Here is a 19822-nt window from a genome sequence, read left to right on the forward strand (position 1 = left end):
GCCATAAAAATGCAAAACAAACACTTGGCTTTATTTCAAGAGGATAGAATTGAAAAGTAGAGAAGTTATACTAAATTTGTATCGAACCTTGGTTAGATCACACTTAAAGTACTGCGTGCAGTTCTGGTCACCACCATATTATAGAAAAGATGTAGAGGCACTGGAGAGGGTGCAGAGAAGATTTACAATGTTAGTACCAGGAATGCATGGGTGTATGTATCATGACGGCACTGTCGGCAATGCTGCATGCCTTTATTTAAACCACTGCAAAAAAAAAAACCCTTAGCAAATGTAATCACCTCTAAGTCTGCCAAATGATGCTTCACCTCCCGAAGGACGTAGATGAGCTTTCCGGACGTCGATGGTGGGCACTGAGGAAATGGCTTATTACCTGCACCAGATTCCACCCCCCCTCCCCCCCCTTTACCCCCCTTCCACCCCCCCCCCACCCCCGTCCCCTTCCCTGCTCCACCCTCTCAGCTCACCCCCTCACAACCCCGTCCCAGCCCGCCCCCCCCTCGCACCATCTTCACCCCGCACCCCCTTCCCCTGCACCCCCCCCTCCTCCCTCTACCCCTCCCCCTTGCATCCCCTCCTCCCACCGGCACCATCCTACACCTGTGTAGGGGCCCCAACAACCCCACTGCCTTGTGGGCGTCTCGGGAGAGACCAAGGCTAAGGGAGTAAACCCTAACAGAAAATCCGGAGCGGAACCCCGTAGGCGGTCATGTGTCACCTTTGGCATGTTTCCGGCAGTTCCTGCAGCCATACTGGTGCCAAACGTCGTGTCCTGCACTCCTTTGGACCCCACCAGAAAGGCCGAGAGGGGGGTTTTGACGACTGGGCAACTCTCAACCTCCATAAATTTGCCCAGGCATGCGCCATGGAGAGGTCACTCCATAGTTGCTTCACAGCGACTAAAACAACACGGAAGGCAGCAGTTACGGGTTATAAGTCCAGATAAATTGGCGTAGAAACTGGGCGCCACGGGTTGCCTTTGTCGGTGGGAGAGGTCATTGCACCTCACTGGACAGCTACCGCCCGCCTCAAACCGGGCAGCCCCCGGTCAATAAGGTTCTGTCCCGCCACAGTCTGCCTGCTTCAATGGGTGCTTGGAGCTCAGGGTCATTGCCCGAAAGGTGGACTGATACACCGCACCAAACAACATGAAAAAAGGAAAGAAGGTACCAGCCCTTCGCTTTGCAAGCTGGAACGTCAGAACTATGTGTCCTGGCCTGTCGGAAGACCTTACACAAATCAACGATTCTCGGAAGACCGCCATCATTAACAACGAGCTCAGTAGACTCAATGTGGACATTGCAGCACTTCAGGAGACTCGCCTCCCCGCGAGTGGCTCTCTAGCAGAGCAAGACTACACCTTCTTCTGGCAGGGCAGGGATCCTGAAGAACCAAGACAGCATGGAGTGGGCTTCGCCATCAGAAACTCCTTGCTCAGCATGATAGAGCCTCCCTCAAATGGCTCGGAACGCATACTGTCCATCCGACTGCTCACCACCTCTGGTCCAGTACACCTACTCAGCATCTATGCTCCAACACTCTGTTCCGCACCTGAAGCTAAAGACCAGTTCTATGAACAACTCCATAACATCATTAGCAGCATCCCCAACACCGAACACCTATTCCTGCTGGGGGACTTTAATGCCAGGGTTGGGGCCGACCATGACTCATGGCCCTCCTGCCTTGGGCGCTATGGCGTTGGAAGGATGAATGAGAACGGGCAGAGACTGCTTGAGTTGTGTACCTATCATAACCTCTGCATCACCAACTCGTTCTTTCACACTAAACCCTGTCACCAGGTTTCATGGAGGCACCCAAGATCACGTCGTTGGCACCAGCTAGACCTCATTGTCACAAGGCGAGCCGCCTTAAACAGTGTTCAAATCACACGCAGCTTCCACAGTGCGGACTGCGACACCGACCACTCCCTGGTGTGCAGCAAGGTTAGACTCAGACCAAAGAAGTTGCATCATTCCAAGCAGAAGGGCCACCCGCGCATCAACACGAGCAGAATTTCTCACCCACAGCTGTTACAAAAATTTCTAAATTCACTTGTAACAGCCCTTCAAAACACTCCCACAGGGGATGCTGAGACCAAGTGGGCCCCCATCAGAGACGCCATCTATGAGTCAGCTTTGACCACCTACGGCAAAAGTGCGAAGAGAAATGCAGACTGGTTTCAATCTCACAATGAAGAGCTGGAACCTGTCATAGCCACTAAGCGCATTGCACTTTTGAACTACAAGAAAGCCCCCAGCGATTTAACATCCGCAGCACTTAAAGCAGCCAGAAGTACTGCACAAAGAACAGCTAGGCGTTGCGCAAACGACTACTGGCAACACCTATGCAGTCATATTCAGCTGGCCTCAGACACCGGAAACATCAGAGGAATGTATGATGGCATTAAGAGAGCTCTTGGGCCAACCATCAAGAAGATCACCCCCCTCAAATCTAAATCGGGGGACATAATCACTGACCAACGCAAACAGATGGACCGCTGGGTTGAGCACTACCTAGAACTGTACTCCAGGGAGAATGCTGTCACTGAGACTGCCCTCAATGCAGCCCAGCCTCTACCAGTCATGGATGAGCTGGACATACAGCCAACCAAAACGGAACTCAGTGATGCCATTGATTCCCTAGCCAGCGGAAAAGCCCCTGGGAAGGACAGCATTACCCCTGAAATAATCAAGAGTGCCAAGCCTGCTATACTCTCAGCACTACATGAACTGCTATGCCTGTGCTGGGACGAGGGAGCAGTACCCCAGGACATGCGCGATGCCAACATCATCACCCTCTATAAAAACAAAGGTGACCGCGGTGACTGCAACAACTACCGTGGAATCTCCCTGCTCAGCATAGTGGGGAAAGTCTTTGCTCGAGTCGCTCTGAACAGGCTCCAGAAGCTGGCTGAGCATGTCTACCTGAGGCACAGTGTGGCTTTCGTGCAGAGAGATCGACTATTGACATGCTGTTCTCCCTTCGTCAGATACAGGAGAAATGCCGTGAACAGCAGATGCCCCTCTACATTGCTTTCATTGATCTCACCAAAGCCTTTGACCTCGTCAGCAGACGTGGTCTCTTCAGACTACTAGAAAAGATCGGATGTCCACCAAAGCTACTAAGTATCATCACCTCATTCCATGACAATATGAAAGGCACAATTCAACATGGTGGCTCCTCATCAGAGCCCTTTCCTATCCTGAGTGGTGTGAAACAGGGCTGTGTTCTCGCACCCACACTTTTTGGGATTTTCTTCTCCCTGCTGCTTTCACATGCGTTCAAATCCTCTGAAGAAGGAATTTTCCTCCACACAAGATCAGGGGGCAGGTTGTTCAACCTTGCCCGTCTAAGAGCGAAGTCCAAAGTACGGAAAGTCCTCATCAGAGAACTCCTCTTTGCTGACGATGCTGCTTTAACATCTCACACTGAAGAATGCCTGCAGAGTCTCATCGACAGGTTTGCGTCTGCCTGCAATGAATTTGGCCTAACCATCAGCCTCAAGAAAACGAACATCATGGGGCAGGATGTCAGAAATGCTCCATCCATCAATATTGGCGACCACGCTCTGGAAGTGGTTCAAGAGTTCACCTACCTAGGCTCAACTATCACCAGTAACCTGTCTCTAGATGCAGAAATCAACAAGCGCATGGGTAAGGCTTCCACTGCTATGTTCAGACTGGCCAAGAGAGTGTGGGAAAATGGCGCACTGACACGGAACACAAAAGTCCGAGTGTATCAGGCCTGTGTCCTCAGTACCTTGCTCTACGGCAGCGAGGCCTGGACAACGTATGCCAGCCAAGAGCGACGTCTCAATTCATTCCATCTTCGCTGCCTTCGGAGAATACTTGGCATCAGGTGGCAGGACTATATCTCCAACACAGAAGTCCTTGAAGCGGCCAACATCCCCAGCTTATACACACTACTGAGTCAGCGGCGCTTGAGATGGCTTGGCCATGTGAGCCGCATGGAAGATGGCAGGATCCCCAAAGACACATTGTACAGCGAGCTCGCCACTGGTATCAGACCCACCGGCCGTCCATGTCTCCGTTATAAAGACGTCTGCAAACGCGACATGAAATCGTGTGACATTGATCACAAGTCGTGGGAGTCAGTTGCCAGCATTCGCCAGAGCTGGCGGGCAGCCATAAAGACAGGGCTAAATTGTGGCGAGTCGAAGAGACTTAGTAGTTGGCAGGAAAAAAGACAGAGGCGCAAGGGGAGAGCCAACTGTGCAACAGCCCTGACAAACAACTTTCTCTGCAGCACCTGTGGAAGAGCCTGTTACTCCAGAATTGGCCTTTATAGCCACTCCAGGCGCTGCTTCACAAACCACTGACCACCTCCAGGCGCGTATCCATTGTCTCTCGAGATAAGGAGGCCCAAAAGAAAAGAAAAGAAGATGTATCATGAAAGGATTGACAGGCTGGGTCTCCTTTTCTCTTGAAAAGAGGTGACCTAATAAACGTATAAACACTCGGCCCCTCGAGCCTGCTCCGCCATTCAACAAAATCATGGCTGATCTGATTATAACCTCAACTCCACATTCCCATCGACCCCCAATAACCTTTCACCCCCTTGCTTATCAATAATCTATCTACCTCTGCCTTAATATTCAAAGACTCTGTTTTCACTGCCTTTTGAGGAAGAGAATTCCAAAGTCTCACGTCCCCCTGAGAGAAAAAATTTCTCCTCATCTCTGTCTTAAATGGGCGACCCCTTATTTTTAAACAGTGACCCCTGGTTCTAGATTCTCCCACAAGGGGAAACATCCTTTCCACATCCACCCTGTCAACACCCCTCAGGATCATCTCTGTTTCAATCAAGTCGCCTCTTACTCTTCTAAACTCCAGCGGATACTAGCCTAGCCTGTCCAATCTTTCCTCGTAAGACAACCCACCCGTTCCAGGTATTAGTCTAGAAGTCTTTAAAATGATAGATTTTGATAGAGTAGATACAGAGAGAATGTTTCCTCTTGTGGGGAAGAGCAAAACTCAAGGCCATCAATATAAGATAATCACCAAGAAATCCAATAGGGAATTCAGGAGAAATGTTTTTCCCCCAGAGAGTGAAGTGAATAGTAGAGATGCATTTAAGGGGAAATCCCAAGGAACCTGATATTGAGTCAGGGATTCTCCCAAATTAATGTAAGCAAAATAACAGGAATGAAGAAAAGAATAGGACTAAAGAGTGACAAATATTCAGGACCAGTTGGTTTCCATCCTGGGGTTTTAAAGAAAGTCAGCACGGTTTTGTGAAGGGTAGGTCGTGCCTCACAAACCTTATTGAGTTTTTCGAGAAGGTGACCAAACAGGTGGATGAGGGTAAAGCAGTGGATGTGGTGTATATGGATTTCAGTAAGGCGTTTGATAAGGTTCCCCACGGTAGGCTATTGCAGAAAATACGGAAGTATGGGGTTGAAGGTGATTTAGAGCTTTGGATCAGAAATTGGCTAGCTGAAAGAAGACAGAGGGTGGTGGTTGATGGCAAATGTTCATCCTGGAGTTTAGTTACTAGTGGTGTACCGCAAGGATCTGTTTTGGGGCCACTGCTGTTTGTCATTTTTATAAATGACCTGGAAGAGGGTGTAGAAGGGTGGGTTAGTAAATTTGCAGATGACACGAAGGTCGGTGGAGTTGTGGATAGTGCCGAAGGATGTTGTAGGGTACAGAGGGACATAGATAGGCTGCAGAGCTGGGCTGAGAGATGGCAAATGGAGTTTAATGCGGAAAAGTGTGAGGTGATTCACTTTGGAAGGAGTAACAGGAATGCAGAGTACTGGGCTAATGGGAAGATTCTTGGTAGTGTAGATGAGCAGAGAGATCTTGGTGTCCAGGTACATAAATCCCTGAAAGTTGCCACCCAGGTTAATAGGGCTGTTAAGAAGGCATATGGTGTGTTAGCTTTTATTAGTAGGGGGATCGAGTTTCGGAGCCACGATGTCATGCTGCAGCTGTACAAAACTCTGGTGAGACCCCACCTGGAGTTTATAGGAAGGATGTGGAAGCTTTGGAAAGGGTGCAGAGGAGATTTACTAGGATGTTGCCTGGTATGGAGGGAAGGTCTTACGAGGAAAGGCTGAGGGACTTGAGGTTGTTTTTGTTGGAGAGAAGGAGGAGGAGAGGTGACTTAATAGAGACATATAAGATAATCAGAGGGTTAGATAGGGTGGATAGTGAGAGTCTTTTTCCTCGGATGATGATGGCAAACACGAGGGGACATAGCTTTAAGTTGAGGGGTGATAGATATCGGACAGATGTTAGAGGTAGTTTCTTTACTCAGAGAGTAGTAGGGGCGTGGAACGCCCTGCCTGCAACAGTAGTAGACTTGCCAACTTTAAGGGCATTTAAGTGGTCATTGGATAGACATATGGATGAAAATGGAATAGTGTAGGTCAGATGGTTTCACAGGTTGGCGCAACATCGAGGGCCGAAGGGCCTGTACTGCGCTGTAATGTTCTAATTCTAATTCTAAAAAAAAAAGTTGGTGAGAACATTGTCGATGCCTGAACTATAATCTTCCAAATAGATCAGTACCATGTAAGGGGCTGGTTAACAAAACTGAGGCTCATGGAATAGGAGGGTCAGTGTCCAATTGGATAAAAAATTGACAACGACCAAAAACAGCGAGTTAGAATAAATGGTTGTTTTTCAGACTGGAGGATGGTAGATAGTGGTGTTCCCCCAGGGTCAGTGCTGGGACCCTGCTTTTTTTTTTGATATATATAAATGACTTGGATCTTGGAATACAGATTAGAATCTCAAAATTTGCCAATGATACCAAACACGGAGGTGCGGCAAAAAGTGAGGATGATATGAACCACCTGCAACAACACATAAATAGGCTAGCAGAATGGGCAGAGAGGTGGCAGATGGAATTTAATACTGACAAATGTGAGGTGATGCATTTTGGCAGAAGGAACAGGGAGAGGCAAAATATACTTAATGTTACAGTTCTAAAGAGTGTGCAGGAACAGAGGGACCTGGGCGTGCATGTGCATCGATCTTTGAAGGTGGCAGGACATATTGAGAGAGTGGTTAGTAAAGCAGATGAGATCTTGGGCTTCATAAACTGAGACATTGAGTACAAAACTAGGGAAGTTACGCTGAACCTTTATAAAGCTCTGGTTAGGCCCCAGCTAGAGTATTGCATCCAGTTCTGGTCACCACACTTCAGGAAGGATGTGAGGGTCCTTGAGAGGGAGCAGAGGAGATTTACCAGAATGGTTCCAGGGATGGGGACTAGTTCTGATGAAGGGTCACTGACCTGAAACGTTAACTCTGCTTCTCTCTCCACAGATGCTGCCAGACCTGCTGAGTATTTCCAGCACGTTCTGTTTTTATACCAGCTCAAAGCTGGGCATCCATGAGGCACTGTAGGCGATCAGCAGCAGAATTACACTCCCACTAAAACATTACTCTCTCTCACTCTGGCTGTTCTCCTGGTACGGCCTTCCTCTCCACTCTATCCACCATCAGATCTGGCTGGACACATTAAACACTCTCGAGTCCTGCTCTCGTCCGCTAATGCTGCTCATTATTCCAGGATCTTGGGATTCATAAACAGAGGCATTGAGTACAAAAGCAGGGAAGTTATGCTGAACCTTTATAAAGCTCTGGTTAGGCCCCAAATGGAACATTGCGTCCAGTTCTGGTCACCACACTTCAGGAAGGATGGGAGGGTCCTTGAGAGGGTTCAGAGGAGATTTACCAGAATGGTTCCAGGGATGGGGACTAGTTCTGATGAAGGATCACTGACCTGAAACGTTAACTCTGCTTCTCTCTCCACAGATGCTGCTAGATCTGCTGAGTATTTCCAGCATTTCTTGTTTTTATTTCAGATTTCCAGCATCCGCAGTATTTTGCTTTTATTATATTGGAGAAGCTGGGGTTGTTCTACCTGGAGCAAAGGAGATTGAGAGGAGATTTGATAGAAGTGTATAAGATTATGACAGGTTTAGACAAGTTAGACAAGGAAAAGCTGTTCTCATGAACTGATGGTACAAGGACTAGGCGACACTGAGTGAAGGTTTTGGGACAAGAGATGCAGGGGAAATGTGAGGAAGAACTTTATTACACAGCTGGTGGTAATGACCTGGAACTCACTGTCCATGAGGGAGGTGGAAGAGGAGATGATCATTGACTTAAAGAGGAAATTAACCTGACAGAAATAGACTTGTAGGACTACGGGGATCGAGCTGGGGAGTGGGACTGACTGGATAACTCAGTGGAGAGCCAGCATGGATTCGATGGGCCGAATGGGCTCCTAATGTGCCGTACATGACTCCCTGCTGTAAGTTAGCCTAACGTCTGTTGTCGGCAAGTTACTAGAGTCTATAATTAAGGAGAGGGTGATTGATCACCTTGAAAATGTTCAGCTGATCAGAGCGAGCTGGCATGGATTTGTTCAGGGTAGATCATCGCTGGAAAACTTGATTGAATTTTTTGAAGAGGTGACTAAATGAGTAGACTGGAGAATGTCTAGGAAGTCATTTATAGGGGCTTCCAGAGGCATTTCATAAAGTCTCTCATAAGATACTGTTATTGCTGAAAACAGAGACATTTTGTCAAAGCTTTTCATCTTGCACTCATCAGGACAATCAGCAAGAATACCAATGTAAGGAAAGCAACAAATTTATACTGTATGAGAAGAGAGTGCTGATTGGTTGGCAAGTGGACTCTGATTGGTAGAGGCGTTTCCATGGAGAATGCACCAGTTTAAGGTGACTGACAGTTAACTGCTAAGCATTGTTTGCAATTTAAACCAGGCAGCTTGACTCTGATTAAGATTGCAGTTTGATGCATTTGCACGGACTGGAAGCTACATATATTAATACACAGGGCCCTGTTCTTTGCAGACAGAAAGAACATGTACACACATTGCGCCTATTTCAGCGGAACAAAATAAGTGACAGCCATTCACTGGTTAATTCTTCAGGGCAATGCCTTGACCAATCAGAGTCAAGCTGCCTGGTTTAAATTTCAAACAAAGCTTGGCAGTTAACTGTCGGTCACTATAAACTGGGGCATCCTCCATGGCAACGCCTCGACCAATCAGGGTTCACTTTCCAACCAATCTGCACTCTTTTCTCATACAATATAAATTTGTTGCTTTCCCTTACATTGGTATTCTTGCTGATTGTCCTGATGAGTGCAAGACGAAAAGCTTTGACAACACGTCTCTGATTTCAGCAATACTCAAATTCTGTACAACTAAATAACTGAGATACTGTTAGTTAAAATTGAAGCCCATGCAATTGAAGGAAAAATTATCGACCTGGGATTGGTTGATGACATGCAGTCAAAGAGGACCAGGCAGGTAGTGCAGGAGACCCCTGAGTGTATCTCACTCTGCAACCACTATTCAGTTCTGAGTACTGGTGAGAGTGATGGTTCCTCTGGGGAGAGCCAGGTCCACAGCACCATGGGTGAATCAGCTGTTCAGGGGGGGCAGGAGAAAGATTGGGAAAGCAATAGTGATGGGGATTCCATAGTCAGGGGAACTGACAGGCATTTCTGCGGCTGCAGATGTGAATCCAGGATGGTGTCTGTCTGGGTGAAGAAATTTCTCATCATCTCTGTCCTGAAAGGTTTACCCCGTATCCTTAGACTATGTTACCAGAATGATACTTGGGCTGATATAGGGTTATATTAAGAGGACAGGGCTGCATAAACGTGGTTTACATTCCCTTGAAGATAGAAGATTAAGGGCTGATCTAATCGAGGTGTTTGAGATGATTAAAGGATTCGATCGGGTGAAGAGAGGAAACTATTTCTTCTGGTGGGGGGAGTCCAGAACAAGAGGCAGAACCTTCACATTCGAGTCAGGCCGTTCAGGGGTGATGTCAGGAAGCTCTTTGTCACACAGAGGGGAGTGGAAATCTGGAACTCTCTCCCCAAAAAGCTGAGGCTGGGGTTCAACTGAAAATTTCAAAATGGAGATGGATAGATTTTTGTTGGGCGAGGGGATTAGTGGGTACGGAACCAAGGTGGGTAGATGGAGTTAATGTAGATGGAGCAATGATCTAATTGAATTATAGAACAGGATCGAGGGCACCAATGGTCTGCTGCTCCCCTTGGAAACTTGGAAACATTGTGAACTGTGAAGAGGATAGTGTAGAACTTCAAAAGGACATAGGTTGGTGGAATGGGTAAGTTCAATAGAGAGAAATGTGAAGTGATTCATTCTGGTAGGAAGAACATGGAGAGACAATATAGAATAAAGGGTACAATTCTAAAGGAGTGCAGGAGCAGAGAGACCTGGGTGTGTATGTGCATAAGTCATTGAAGGTGGCAGGACAGGTTGAGAGAGCAGTTAATAAAGCAGAAAGTATCCTGGGCTTTATTAATAGGGGGAGAGAGTACAAGAGCAAGGAAGTTATGTTGAAATTGTATAAGACACTAGTTCGGCCTCAGCTGGAGTATTGTGTCCAGTTCTGGGCACTGCACTTGAGGAAAGATGTGACAGCATTGGAGAGAGTGCAGAAGAGATTCATGAGAATGGTTCCAGGGATGAGGAATTTCAGTTATGAAGATAGATTGGAGAAGTTAGGATTGTTTTCCTTGGAGAAGAGAAGGCTGAGAGGTGATTTGATAGAGGTATTCAAAATCATGAGGGGTCTGGACAGAGAAGATAGAGAGAAACTGTTCCCACTCGTGAAAGGATCGAGAATGAGAGGGCACAGATTTAAAATATTCGGTAAGAGAAGCAAAAGTGACATGAGGAAAAACTTTTTCACACAATGAGTGGTTAAAGTCTGGAATGCGCTGCCTGAGAACGTGTTGGAGGCAGATTCAATTGAAGCATTCAAAAGGGAATGAGACAGTTATATAAAAAGGAAGAATGTGCAGGGTTATGGGGAGAAGGGGGGGAATGAAAGTGAGGATATTCTCAGAGAGCCAATGCAGACACGATGGGCCGAATGGCCTCCTGCACTGTAATGATTCTGTGATTATTTAACATACTCGAGAATGTGAATGGACTCTGCCTGTTCCAGTGTTCTGCAGACAATACTACAGTACGGTTTGCTGAAGCCTCAATGTGTGGGATATGTTTGAGATTGGGTTGTTTCTGAGTGTCTTTGTTACATTCTTTAACAGTTCTACAGACCGATGAACATTCGAATTGCACTGATTGGTTTGGAGGTGTGGACACACTCAGACCACATCAGAATGAGTGAGGATCCCAACACGGCACTCTGGGCCTTTCTGAAGTGGAGACAGGAGCTGTGGGGCCGAGTGAAGCACGATAATGTCCAGCTGATCACGTGAGTGCTGTATGGTCTCTCCCTGGCAGGTTGTGTTGCCAGGACTGGCAGGGTGGATCTAGCTGGTACCTTGCGGATATTAACTGGGATCCCAAACCAGATCGAGTACAGCACCAAGTGGGAAGGACAAATCCAAGAAATGGTGGCTGGGAAGGAAATCAAAGCAGAAAGGAAGGGAAATACTCAGCAGGTCTAGCAGCAACTGTGGAGAGAGAAACAGAGTTAACGTTTCAGGTCAGTGACCCTTCATTAGAGTTTTGGTTGAACTGGAAGCAAAGACTGATCCCAACTTAGGGATGGGTTGGGCCGGTCTTCACTCCATACTCAGACATCAAACTCAATTCAGTGAGACCAGTGGGATTGCCTCCTTATGAAACTATCTGCAAAATTTGCAGCAGATTACAGGCCTGTGCCTCATCAGCACTTGCAGCCAGGAAGCTGCCCCTGGGGGAAGGATTGTAGTGGTACGAGGGGCGAAGGGTGGTCTTTCCACAGTTAGCCAAGATATTCAGGGTGTGATCGACTGGGTGCAGAGTTTACTCAGGGTGTGACCCACTGGGTGCAGAGTTTATTCAGGGTGTGACCCACTGGGTGCAGGGTTTATTCAGGGTGTGACCCACTGGGTGCAGGGTTTATTCAGGGTGTGACCCACTGGGTGCAGGGTTTATTCAGGGTGTGACCCACTGGGTGCAGGGCTTATTCAGGGTGTGACCCACTGGGTGCAGGGCATATTCAGGGTGTGACCCTCTGGGTGCAGAGTTTATTCAGGGTGTGACCCACTGGGTGCAGGGTTTATTCAGGGTGTGATCGACTGGGTGCAGGGTTTATTCAGGGTGTGATCGACTGGGTGCAGAGTTTATTCAGGGTGTGATTGACTGGGTGCAGGGTTTATTCAGGGTGTGACCCATTGGGTGCAGGGTTTATTCAAGGTGTGACCCTCTGGGTGCAGAGTTTATTCAGGGTGTGACCCACTGGGTGCAGAGCATATTCAAGGTGTGACCCTCTGGGTGCAGAGTTTATTCAGGGTGTGACCCACAGGGTGTAGGGTTTATTCAGGGTGTGACCCACTGGGTGCAGGGTTTATTCAGGGTGTGACCCACTGGGTGCAGGGTTTATTCAGGGTGTGACCCACTGGGTGCAGGGTTTATTCAAGGTGTGACCCACTGGGTGCAGCATTTGTTCAGGGTGTGACCCACTGGGTGCAGGGTTTATTCAGGGTGTGACCCACTGGGTGCAGGGTTTGCAGGTTTATTCAGGGTGTGACCCACTGGGTGCAGCATTTGTTCAGGGTGTGACCCACTGGGTGCAGGGTTTATTCAGGGTGTGACCCACTGGGTGCAGGGTTTATTCAGGGTGTGACCCACTGGGTGCATGGCATATTCAGGGTGTGACCCTCTGGGTGCAGAGTTTATTCAGGGTGTGACCCACTGGGTGCATGGCATATTCAGGGTGTGACCCACTGGGTGCAGAGTTTATTCAGGGTGTGACCCACTAGGTGCAGGGCATATTCAGGGTGTAAACCCACTGGGTGCAGGGCATATTCAGGGTGTGACCCTCTGGGTGCAGAGTTTATTCAGGTGTGACCCACTGGGTGCAGGGTTTATTCAGGGTGTGATCGACTGGGTGCAGGGTTTATTCAGGGTGTGATCGACTGGGTGCAGGGTTTATTCAGGGTGTGACCCACAGGGTGCAGGGTTTATTCAGGGTGTGACCCACAGGGTGCAGGGTTTATTCAGGGTGTGACCCACAGGGTGCAGTGTTTATTCAGGGTGTGACCCACTGGGTGCAGGGTTTATTCAGGGTGTGACCCACTGGGTGCAGGGTTTATTCAGGGTGTGACCCACTGGGTGCAGGGTTTATTCAGGGTGTGACCCACTGGGTGCAGGGTTTATTCAGGGTGTGACCCACTGGGTGCAGGGTTTATTCAGGGTGTGACCCACTGGGTGCAGGGTTTATTCAGGGTGAGATCAACTGGGTGCAGAGTTTATTCAGGGTGTGACCCAATGGGTGCAGGGTTTATTCAGGGTGAGATCGACTGGGTGCAGGGTTTATTCAGGGTGTGACCCACTGGGTGCAGGGTTTATTCAGGGTGTGACCCACTGGGTGCAGGGTTTATTCAGGGTGAGATCGACTGGGTGCAGAGTTTATTCAGGGTGTGACCCACTGGGTGCAGACTTTATTCAGGGTGTGACCCACTAGGTGCAGGGCATATTCAGGGTGTAATCCCACTGGGTGCAGGGCATATTCAGGGTGTGACCCTCTGGGTGCAGACTTTATTCAGGGTGTGACCCACTAGGTGCAGGGCATATTCAGGGTGTAATCCCACTGGGTGCAGGGCATATTCAGGGTGTGACCCACTGGGTGCAGGGTTTATTCAGGGTGTGACCCACTGGGTGCAGGGCATATTCAGGGTGTGACCCACTGGGTGCAGGGTTTATTCAGGGAGTGACCCACTGGATGCAGGGTTTATTCAGGGTGTGACCCACTGGGTGCAGAGCATATTCAGGATGTGACCCACTGGGTGCAGGGCATATTCAGGATGTGACCCACTGGGTGCAGGGCATATTCAGGGTGTGACCCTCTGGGTGCAGAGTTTATTCAGGGTGTGATCACTGGGTGCAGGGCATATTCAGGGTGTGACCCAGTGGGTGCAGGGCATATTCAGGGTGTAAACCCACTGGGTGCAGGGCATATTCAGGGTGTGACCCACTGGGTGCAGGGTTTATTCAGGGTGTGACCCACTGGGTGCAGGGCATATTCAGGGTGTGACCCACTGGTTGCAGGGCTTATTCAGGGTGTGATCGACTGGGTGCAGGGTTTATTCAGGGTGTGATCGACTGGGTGCAGAGTTTATTCAGGGAGTGACCCACTGGATGCAGAGTTTATTCAGGGTGTGATCACTGGGTGCAGGGCATATTCAGGGTGTGACCCAGTGGGTGCAGGGCATAATCAGGGTGTAAACCCACTGGGTGCAGGGCATATTCAGGGTGTGAACCTCTGGGTGCAGAGTTTATTCAGGGTGTGACCCACTGGGTGCAGGGTTTATTCAGGGTGTGACCCACTGGGTGCAGGGCTTATTCAGGGTGTGATCGACTGGGTGCAGAGTTTATTCAGGGTGTGACCCACTGGGTGCAGGGCTTATTCAGGGTGTGATCGACTGGGTGCAGAGTTTATTCAGGGTGTGACCCACTGGGTGCAGAGTTTATTCAGGGTGTGACCCACTGGGTGCAGAGTTTATTCAGGGTGAGATCGACTCGGTGCAGAGTTTATTCAGGGTGTGACCCACTGTGTGCAGAGTTTATTCAGGGTGTGATCGACTGGGTGCAGGGTTTATTCAGGGTGTGACCCACTGGGTGCAGGGTTTATTCAGGGTGTGACCCACTGGGTGCAGGGCATATTCAGGGTGTGACCCTCTGGGTGCAGAGTTTATTCAGGTGTGACCCACTGGGTGCAGGGTTTATTCAGGGTGTGACCCACTGGGTGCAGGGTTTATTCAGGGTGTGATCGACTGGGTGCAGGGTTTATTCAGGGTGTGATCGACTGGGTGCAGGGTTTATTCAGGGTGTGACCCACTGGGTGCAGGGTTTATTCAGGGTGTGATCGACTGGGTGCAGAGTTTCTTCAGGGTGTGATTGACTGGGTGCAGTGTTTATTCAGGGTGTGACCCATTGGGTGCAGAGCATATTCAGGGTGTGACCCTCTGGGTGCAGAGTTTATTCAGGGTGTGACCCACAGGGTGTAGGGTTTATTCAGGGTGTGACCCACTGGGTGCAGGGTTTATTCAGGGTGTGACCCACTGGGTGCAGGGTTTATTCAGGGTGTGACCCACTGGGTGCAGGGTTTATTCAAGGTGTGACCCACTGGGTGCAGCATTTGTTCAGGGTGTGACCCACTGGGTGCAGGGTTTATTCAGAGTGTGACCCACTGGGTGCAGGGTTTGCAGGTTTATTCAGGGTGTGACCCACTGGGTGCAGGGTTTGCAGGTTTATTCAGGGTGTGACCCACTGGGTGCAGCATTTGTTCAGGGTGTGACCCACTGGGTGCAGGGTTTATTCAGGGTGTGACCCACTGGGTGCATGGCATATTCAGGGTGTGACCCTCTGGGTGCAGAGTTTATTCAGGGTGTGACCCACTGGGTGCATGGCATATTCAGGGTGTGACCCTCTGGGTGCAGAGTTTATTCAGGGTGTGACCCACTAGGTGCAGGGCATATACAGGGTGTAAACCCACTGGGTGCAGGGCATATTCAGGGTGTGACCCTCTGGGTGCAGAGTTTATTCAGGTGTGACCCACTGGGTGCAGGGTTTATTCAGGGTGTGATCGACTGGGTGCAGGGTTTATTCAGGGTGTGATCGACTGGGTGCAGGGTTTATTCAGGGTGTGACCCACAGGGTGCAGGGTTTATTCAGGGTGTGACCCACAGGGTGCAGTGTTTATTCAGGGTGTGACCCACTGGGTGCAGGGTTTATTCAGGGTGTGACCCACTGGGTTCAGGGTTTATTCAGGGTGTGACCCACTGGGTGCAGGGTTTATTCAGGGTGTGACCCACTGGGTGCAGGGTTTATTCAGGGTGTGACCCACAGGGTGCAGGGTTTATTCAGGGTGTGACCCACTGGGTGCAGGGTTTATTCAGGGTGTGACCCACTGGGTGCAGGGTTTATTCAGGGTGTGAGCCTCTGGGTGCAGAGTTTATTCAGGGTGAGATCGACTGGGTGCAGGGTTTATTCAGGGTGTGACCCACTGGGTGCAGGGTTTATTCAGGGTGTGACCCACTGGGTGCAGGGTTTATTCAGGGTGAGATCGACTGGGTGCAGAGTTTATTCAGGGTGTGACCCACTGGGTGCATGGCATACTCAGGGTGTGACCCTCTGGGTGCAGACTTTATTCAGGGTGTGACCCACTAGGTGCAGGGCATATTCAGGGTGTAAACCCACTGGGTGCAGGGCATATTCAGGGTGTGACCCTCTGGGTGCAGAGTTTATTCAGGTGTGACCCACTGGGTGCAGGGTTTATTCAGGGTGTGACCCACTGGGTGCAGTGTTTATTCAGGGTGTGATCGACTGGGTGCAGGGTTTATTCAGGGTGTGACCCACTGGGTGCAGGGTTTATTCAGGGTGTGATCGACTGGGTGCAGAGTTTATTCAGGGAGTGACCCACTGGATGCAGGGTTTATTCAGGGTGTGACCCACTGGGTGCAGAGCATATTCAGGATGTGACCCTCTGGGTGCAGAGTTTATTCAGGGTGTGATCACTGGGTGCAGGGCATATTCAGGGTGTGACCCAGTGGGTGCAGGGCATATTCAGGGTGTAAACCCACTGGGTGCAGGGCATATTCAGGGTGTGAACCTCTGGGTGCAGAGTTTATTCAGGGTGTGACCCACTGGGTGCAGGGTTTATTCAGGGTGTGACCCACTGGGTGCAGGGCATATTCAGGGTGTGACCCACTGGGTGCAGGGCATATTCAGGGTGTGACCCACTGGTTGCAGGGCTTATTCAGGGTGTGACTCACTGGGTGCAGGGCGTATTCAGGGTGTGACCCACTGGGTGCAGGGTTTATTCAGGGTGTGACCCACTGGGTGCAGGGTTTGTTCAGGGTGTGACCCACTGGGTGCAGGGTTTATTCAGGGTGTGAGCCTCTGGGTGCAGGGTTTATTCAGGGTGTGACCCACAGGGTGCAGGGTTTATTCAGGGTGTGACCCACAGGGTGCAGGGTTTATTCAGGGTGTGACCCACTGGGTGCAGGGTTTATTCAGGGTGTGACCCACTGGGTGCAGGGTTTATTCAGGGTGTGACCCACTGGGTGCAGCATTTGTTCAGGGTGTGACCCACTGTGTGCAGGGTTTATTCAGGGTGTGACCCACTGGGTGCAGGGTTTGCAGGGTTAATTCAGGGTGTGACCCACTGGGTGCAGCATTTGTTCAGGGTGTGACCCACTGGGTGCAGGTTTTATTCAGGGTGTAACCCACTGGGTGCAGGGTTTATTCAGGGTGTGACCCACTGGGTGCAGGGTTTATTCAGGGTGTGACCCACTGGGTGCAGGGTTTATTCAGGGTGTGACCCACTGGGTGCAGGGTTTATTCAGGGTGTCACCCACTGGGTGCAAGGTTTATTCAGGGTGTGACCCACTGGGTGCAGGGTTTATTCAGGGTGTGACCCACTGGGTGCAGCATTTGTTCAGGGTGTGAGCCACTGAGTGCAGGGTTTATTCAGGATGTGATCGACTGGGTGCAGGGTTTATTCAGGGTGTGACCCTCTGGGTGCAGAGTTTATTCAGGGTGTGACCCACTGGGTGCAGGGTTTATTCAGGGTGTGATCGACTGGGTGCAGGGTTTATTCAGGGTGTGACCCACTGGGTGCAGGGTTTATTCAGGGTGTGATTGACTGGGTGCAGGGCATATTCAGGGTGTAAACCCACTGGGTGCAGGGCATATTCAGGGTGTGACCCTCTGGGTGCAGGGCATATTCAGGGTGTGACCCTCTGGGTGCAGGGCTTATTCAGGGTGTGACCCACTGGGTGCAGGGTTTGTTCAGGGTGTGACCCACTGGGTGCAGGGTTTGTTCAGGGTGTGACCCACTGGGTGCAGGTTTGTTCAGGGTGTGAGCCTCTGGGTGCAGGGTTTATTCAGGGTGTGACCCACAGGCTGCAGGGTTTATTCAGGGTGTGACCCACTGGGTGCAGGGTTTATTCAGGGTGTGACCCAATGGATGCAGGGTTTATTCAGGGTGTGACCCACTGGGTGCAGGGTTTATTCAGGGTGTGACCCACTGGGTGCAGCATTTGTTCAGGGTGTGACCCACTGGGTGCAGGGTTTATTCAGGCTGTGACCCACTGGGTGCAGGGTTTATTCAGGGTGTGACCCACTGGGTGCAGGGTTTATTCAGGGTGTGACCCACTGGGTGCAGGGTTTATTCAGGGTGTGACCCACTGGGTGCAGAGTTTATTCAGGGTGAGACCCACTGGGTGCAGGGTTTATTCAGGGTGTGACCCACAGGGTGCAGGGTTTATTCAGGGTGAGATCAATTGGGTGCAGAGTTTATTCAGGGTGAGATCGACTGGGTGCAGAGTTTATTCAGGGTGTGACCCACTGGGTGCAGGGTTTATTCAGGGTGTGACCCACTGGGTGCAGGGTTTATTCAGGGTGAGATCGACTGGATGCAGAGTTTATACAGGGTGTGACCCACTGGGTGCAGAGCATATTCAGGGTGTGACCCACTGGGTGCATGGCATATTCAGGGTGTGACCCTCTGGGTGCAGAATTTATTCAGGGTGTGACCCACTAGGTGCAGGGCATATTCAGGGTGTAAACCCACTGGGTGCAGGGCATATTCAGGGTGTGACCCTCTGGGTGCAGAGTTTATTCAGGTGTGACCCACTGGGTGCAGGGTTTATTCAGGGTGTGACCCACTGGGTGCAGGGTTTATTCAGGGTGTGACCCACTGGGTGCAGGGTTTATTCAGGGTGTGACGCACTGGGTGCAGGGTTTATTCAGGGTGTGATCGACTGGGTGCAGAGTTTATTCAGGGAGTGACCCACTGGATGCAGGGTTTATTCAGGGTGTGACCCACTGGGTGCAGGGTTTATTCAGGGTGTGACCCACTGGGTGCAGGGTTTATTCAGGGTGTGATCGACTGGGTGCAGAGTTTATTCAGGGAGTGACCCACTGGATGCAGGGTTTATTCAGGGTGTGACCCACTGGGTGCAGGGCATATTCAGGGTGTAAACCCACTGGGTGCAGGGCATATTCAGGGTGTGACCCTCTGGGTGCAGGGCATATTCAGGGTGTGACCCTCTGGGTGCAGGGTTTATTCAGGGTGTGACCCACTGGGTGCAGGGCTTATTCAGGGTGTGACCCACTGGGTGCAGGGTTTGTTCAGGGTGTGACCCACTGGGTGCAGGGTTTGTTCAGGGTGTGACCCACTGGGTGCAGGTTTGTTCAGGGTGTGAGCCTCTGGGTGCAGGGTTTATTCAGGGTGTGACCCACTGGGTGCAGGGTTTATTCAGGGTGTGACCCACTGGGTGCAGGGTTTATTCAGGGTGTGACCCACTGGGTGCAGGGTTTGTTCAGGGTGTGACCCACTGGGTGCAGGTTTGTTCAGGGTGTGACCCACTGGGTGCAGGGTTTATTCAGGGTGTGACCCACTGGGTGCAGGGTTTGTTCAGGGTGTGACCCACTGGGTGCAGGTTTGTTCAGGGTGTGAGCCTCTGGGTGCAGGGTTTATTCAGGGTGTGACCCACAGGCTGCAGGGTTTATTCAGGGTGTGACCCACTGGGTGCAGGGTTTATTCAGGGTGTGACCCACTGGGTGCAGCATTTGTTCAGGGTGTGACCCACTGGGTGCAGGGTTTATTCAGGGTGTGACCCACTGGGTGCAGGGTTTATTCAGGGTGTGACCCACTGGGTGCAGGGTTTATTCAGGGTGTGACCCACTGGGTGCAGAGTTTATTCAGGGTGAGACCCACTGGGTGCAGGGTTTATTCAGGGTGTGACCCACAGGGTGCAGGGTTTATTCAGGGTGTGACCCACTGGGTGCAGGGTTT

The 19822-nt window shown here is 50.5% G+C and overlaps 1 protein-coding gene across 1 annotated transcript in view; it reads left to right on the forward strand.

The window, feature by feature from the left end:
* LOC137362382 (disintegrin and metalloproteinase domain-containing protein 33-like) overlaps positions 1 to 19822 on the forward strand; it is a 378256-nt gene that overhangs the window by 181873 nt on the left and 176561 nt on the right. The window contains exon 9 of the mRNA XM_068026792.1: positions 11118 to 11284. Within this exon, the coding sequence (XP_067882893.1) occupies positions 11118 to 11284 (167 nt within the window). The remainder of the gene's footprint in view (positions 1 to 11117; positions 11285 to 19822) is intronic.

Source organism: Heterodontus francisci, unplaced genomic scaffold, assembly GCF_036365525.1.
Source record: "Heterodontus francisci isolate sHetFra1 unplaced genomic scaffold, sHetFra1.hap1 HAP1_SCAFFOLD_480, whole genome shotgun sequence".
Classification (NCBI taxonomy): Eukaryota; Metazoa; Chordata; class Chondrichthyes; order Heterodontiformes; family Heterodontidae; genus Heterodontus; species Heterodontus francisci.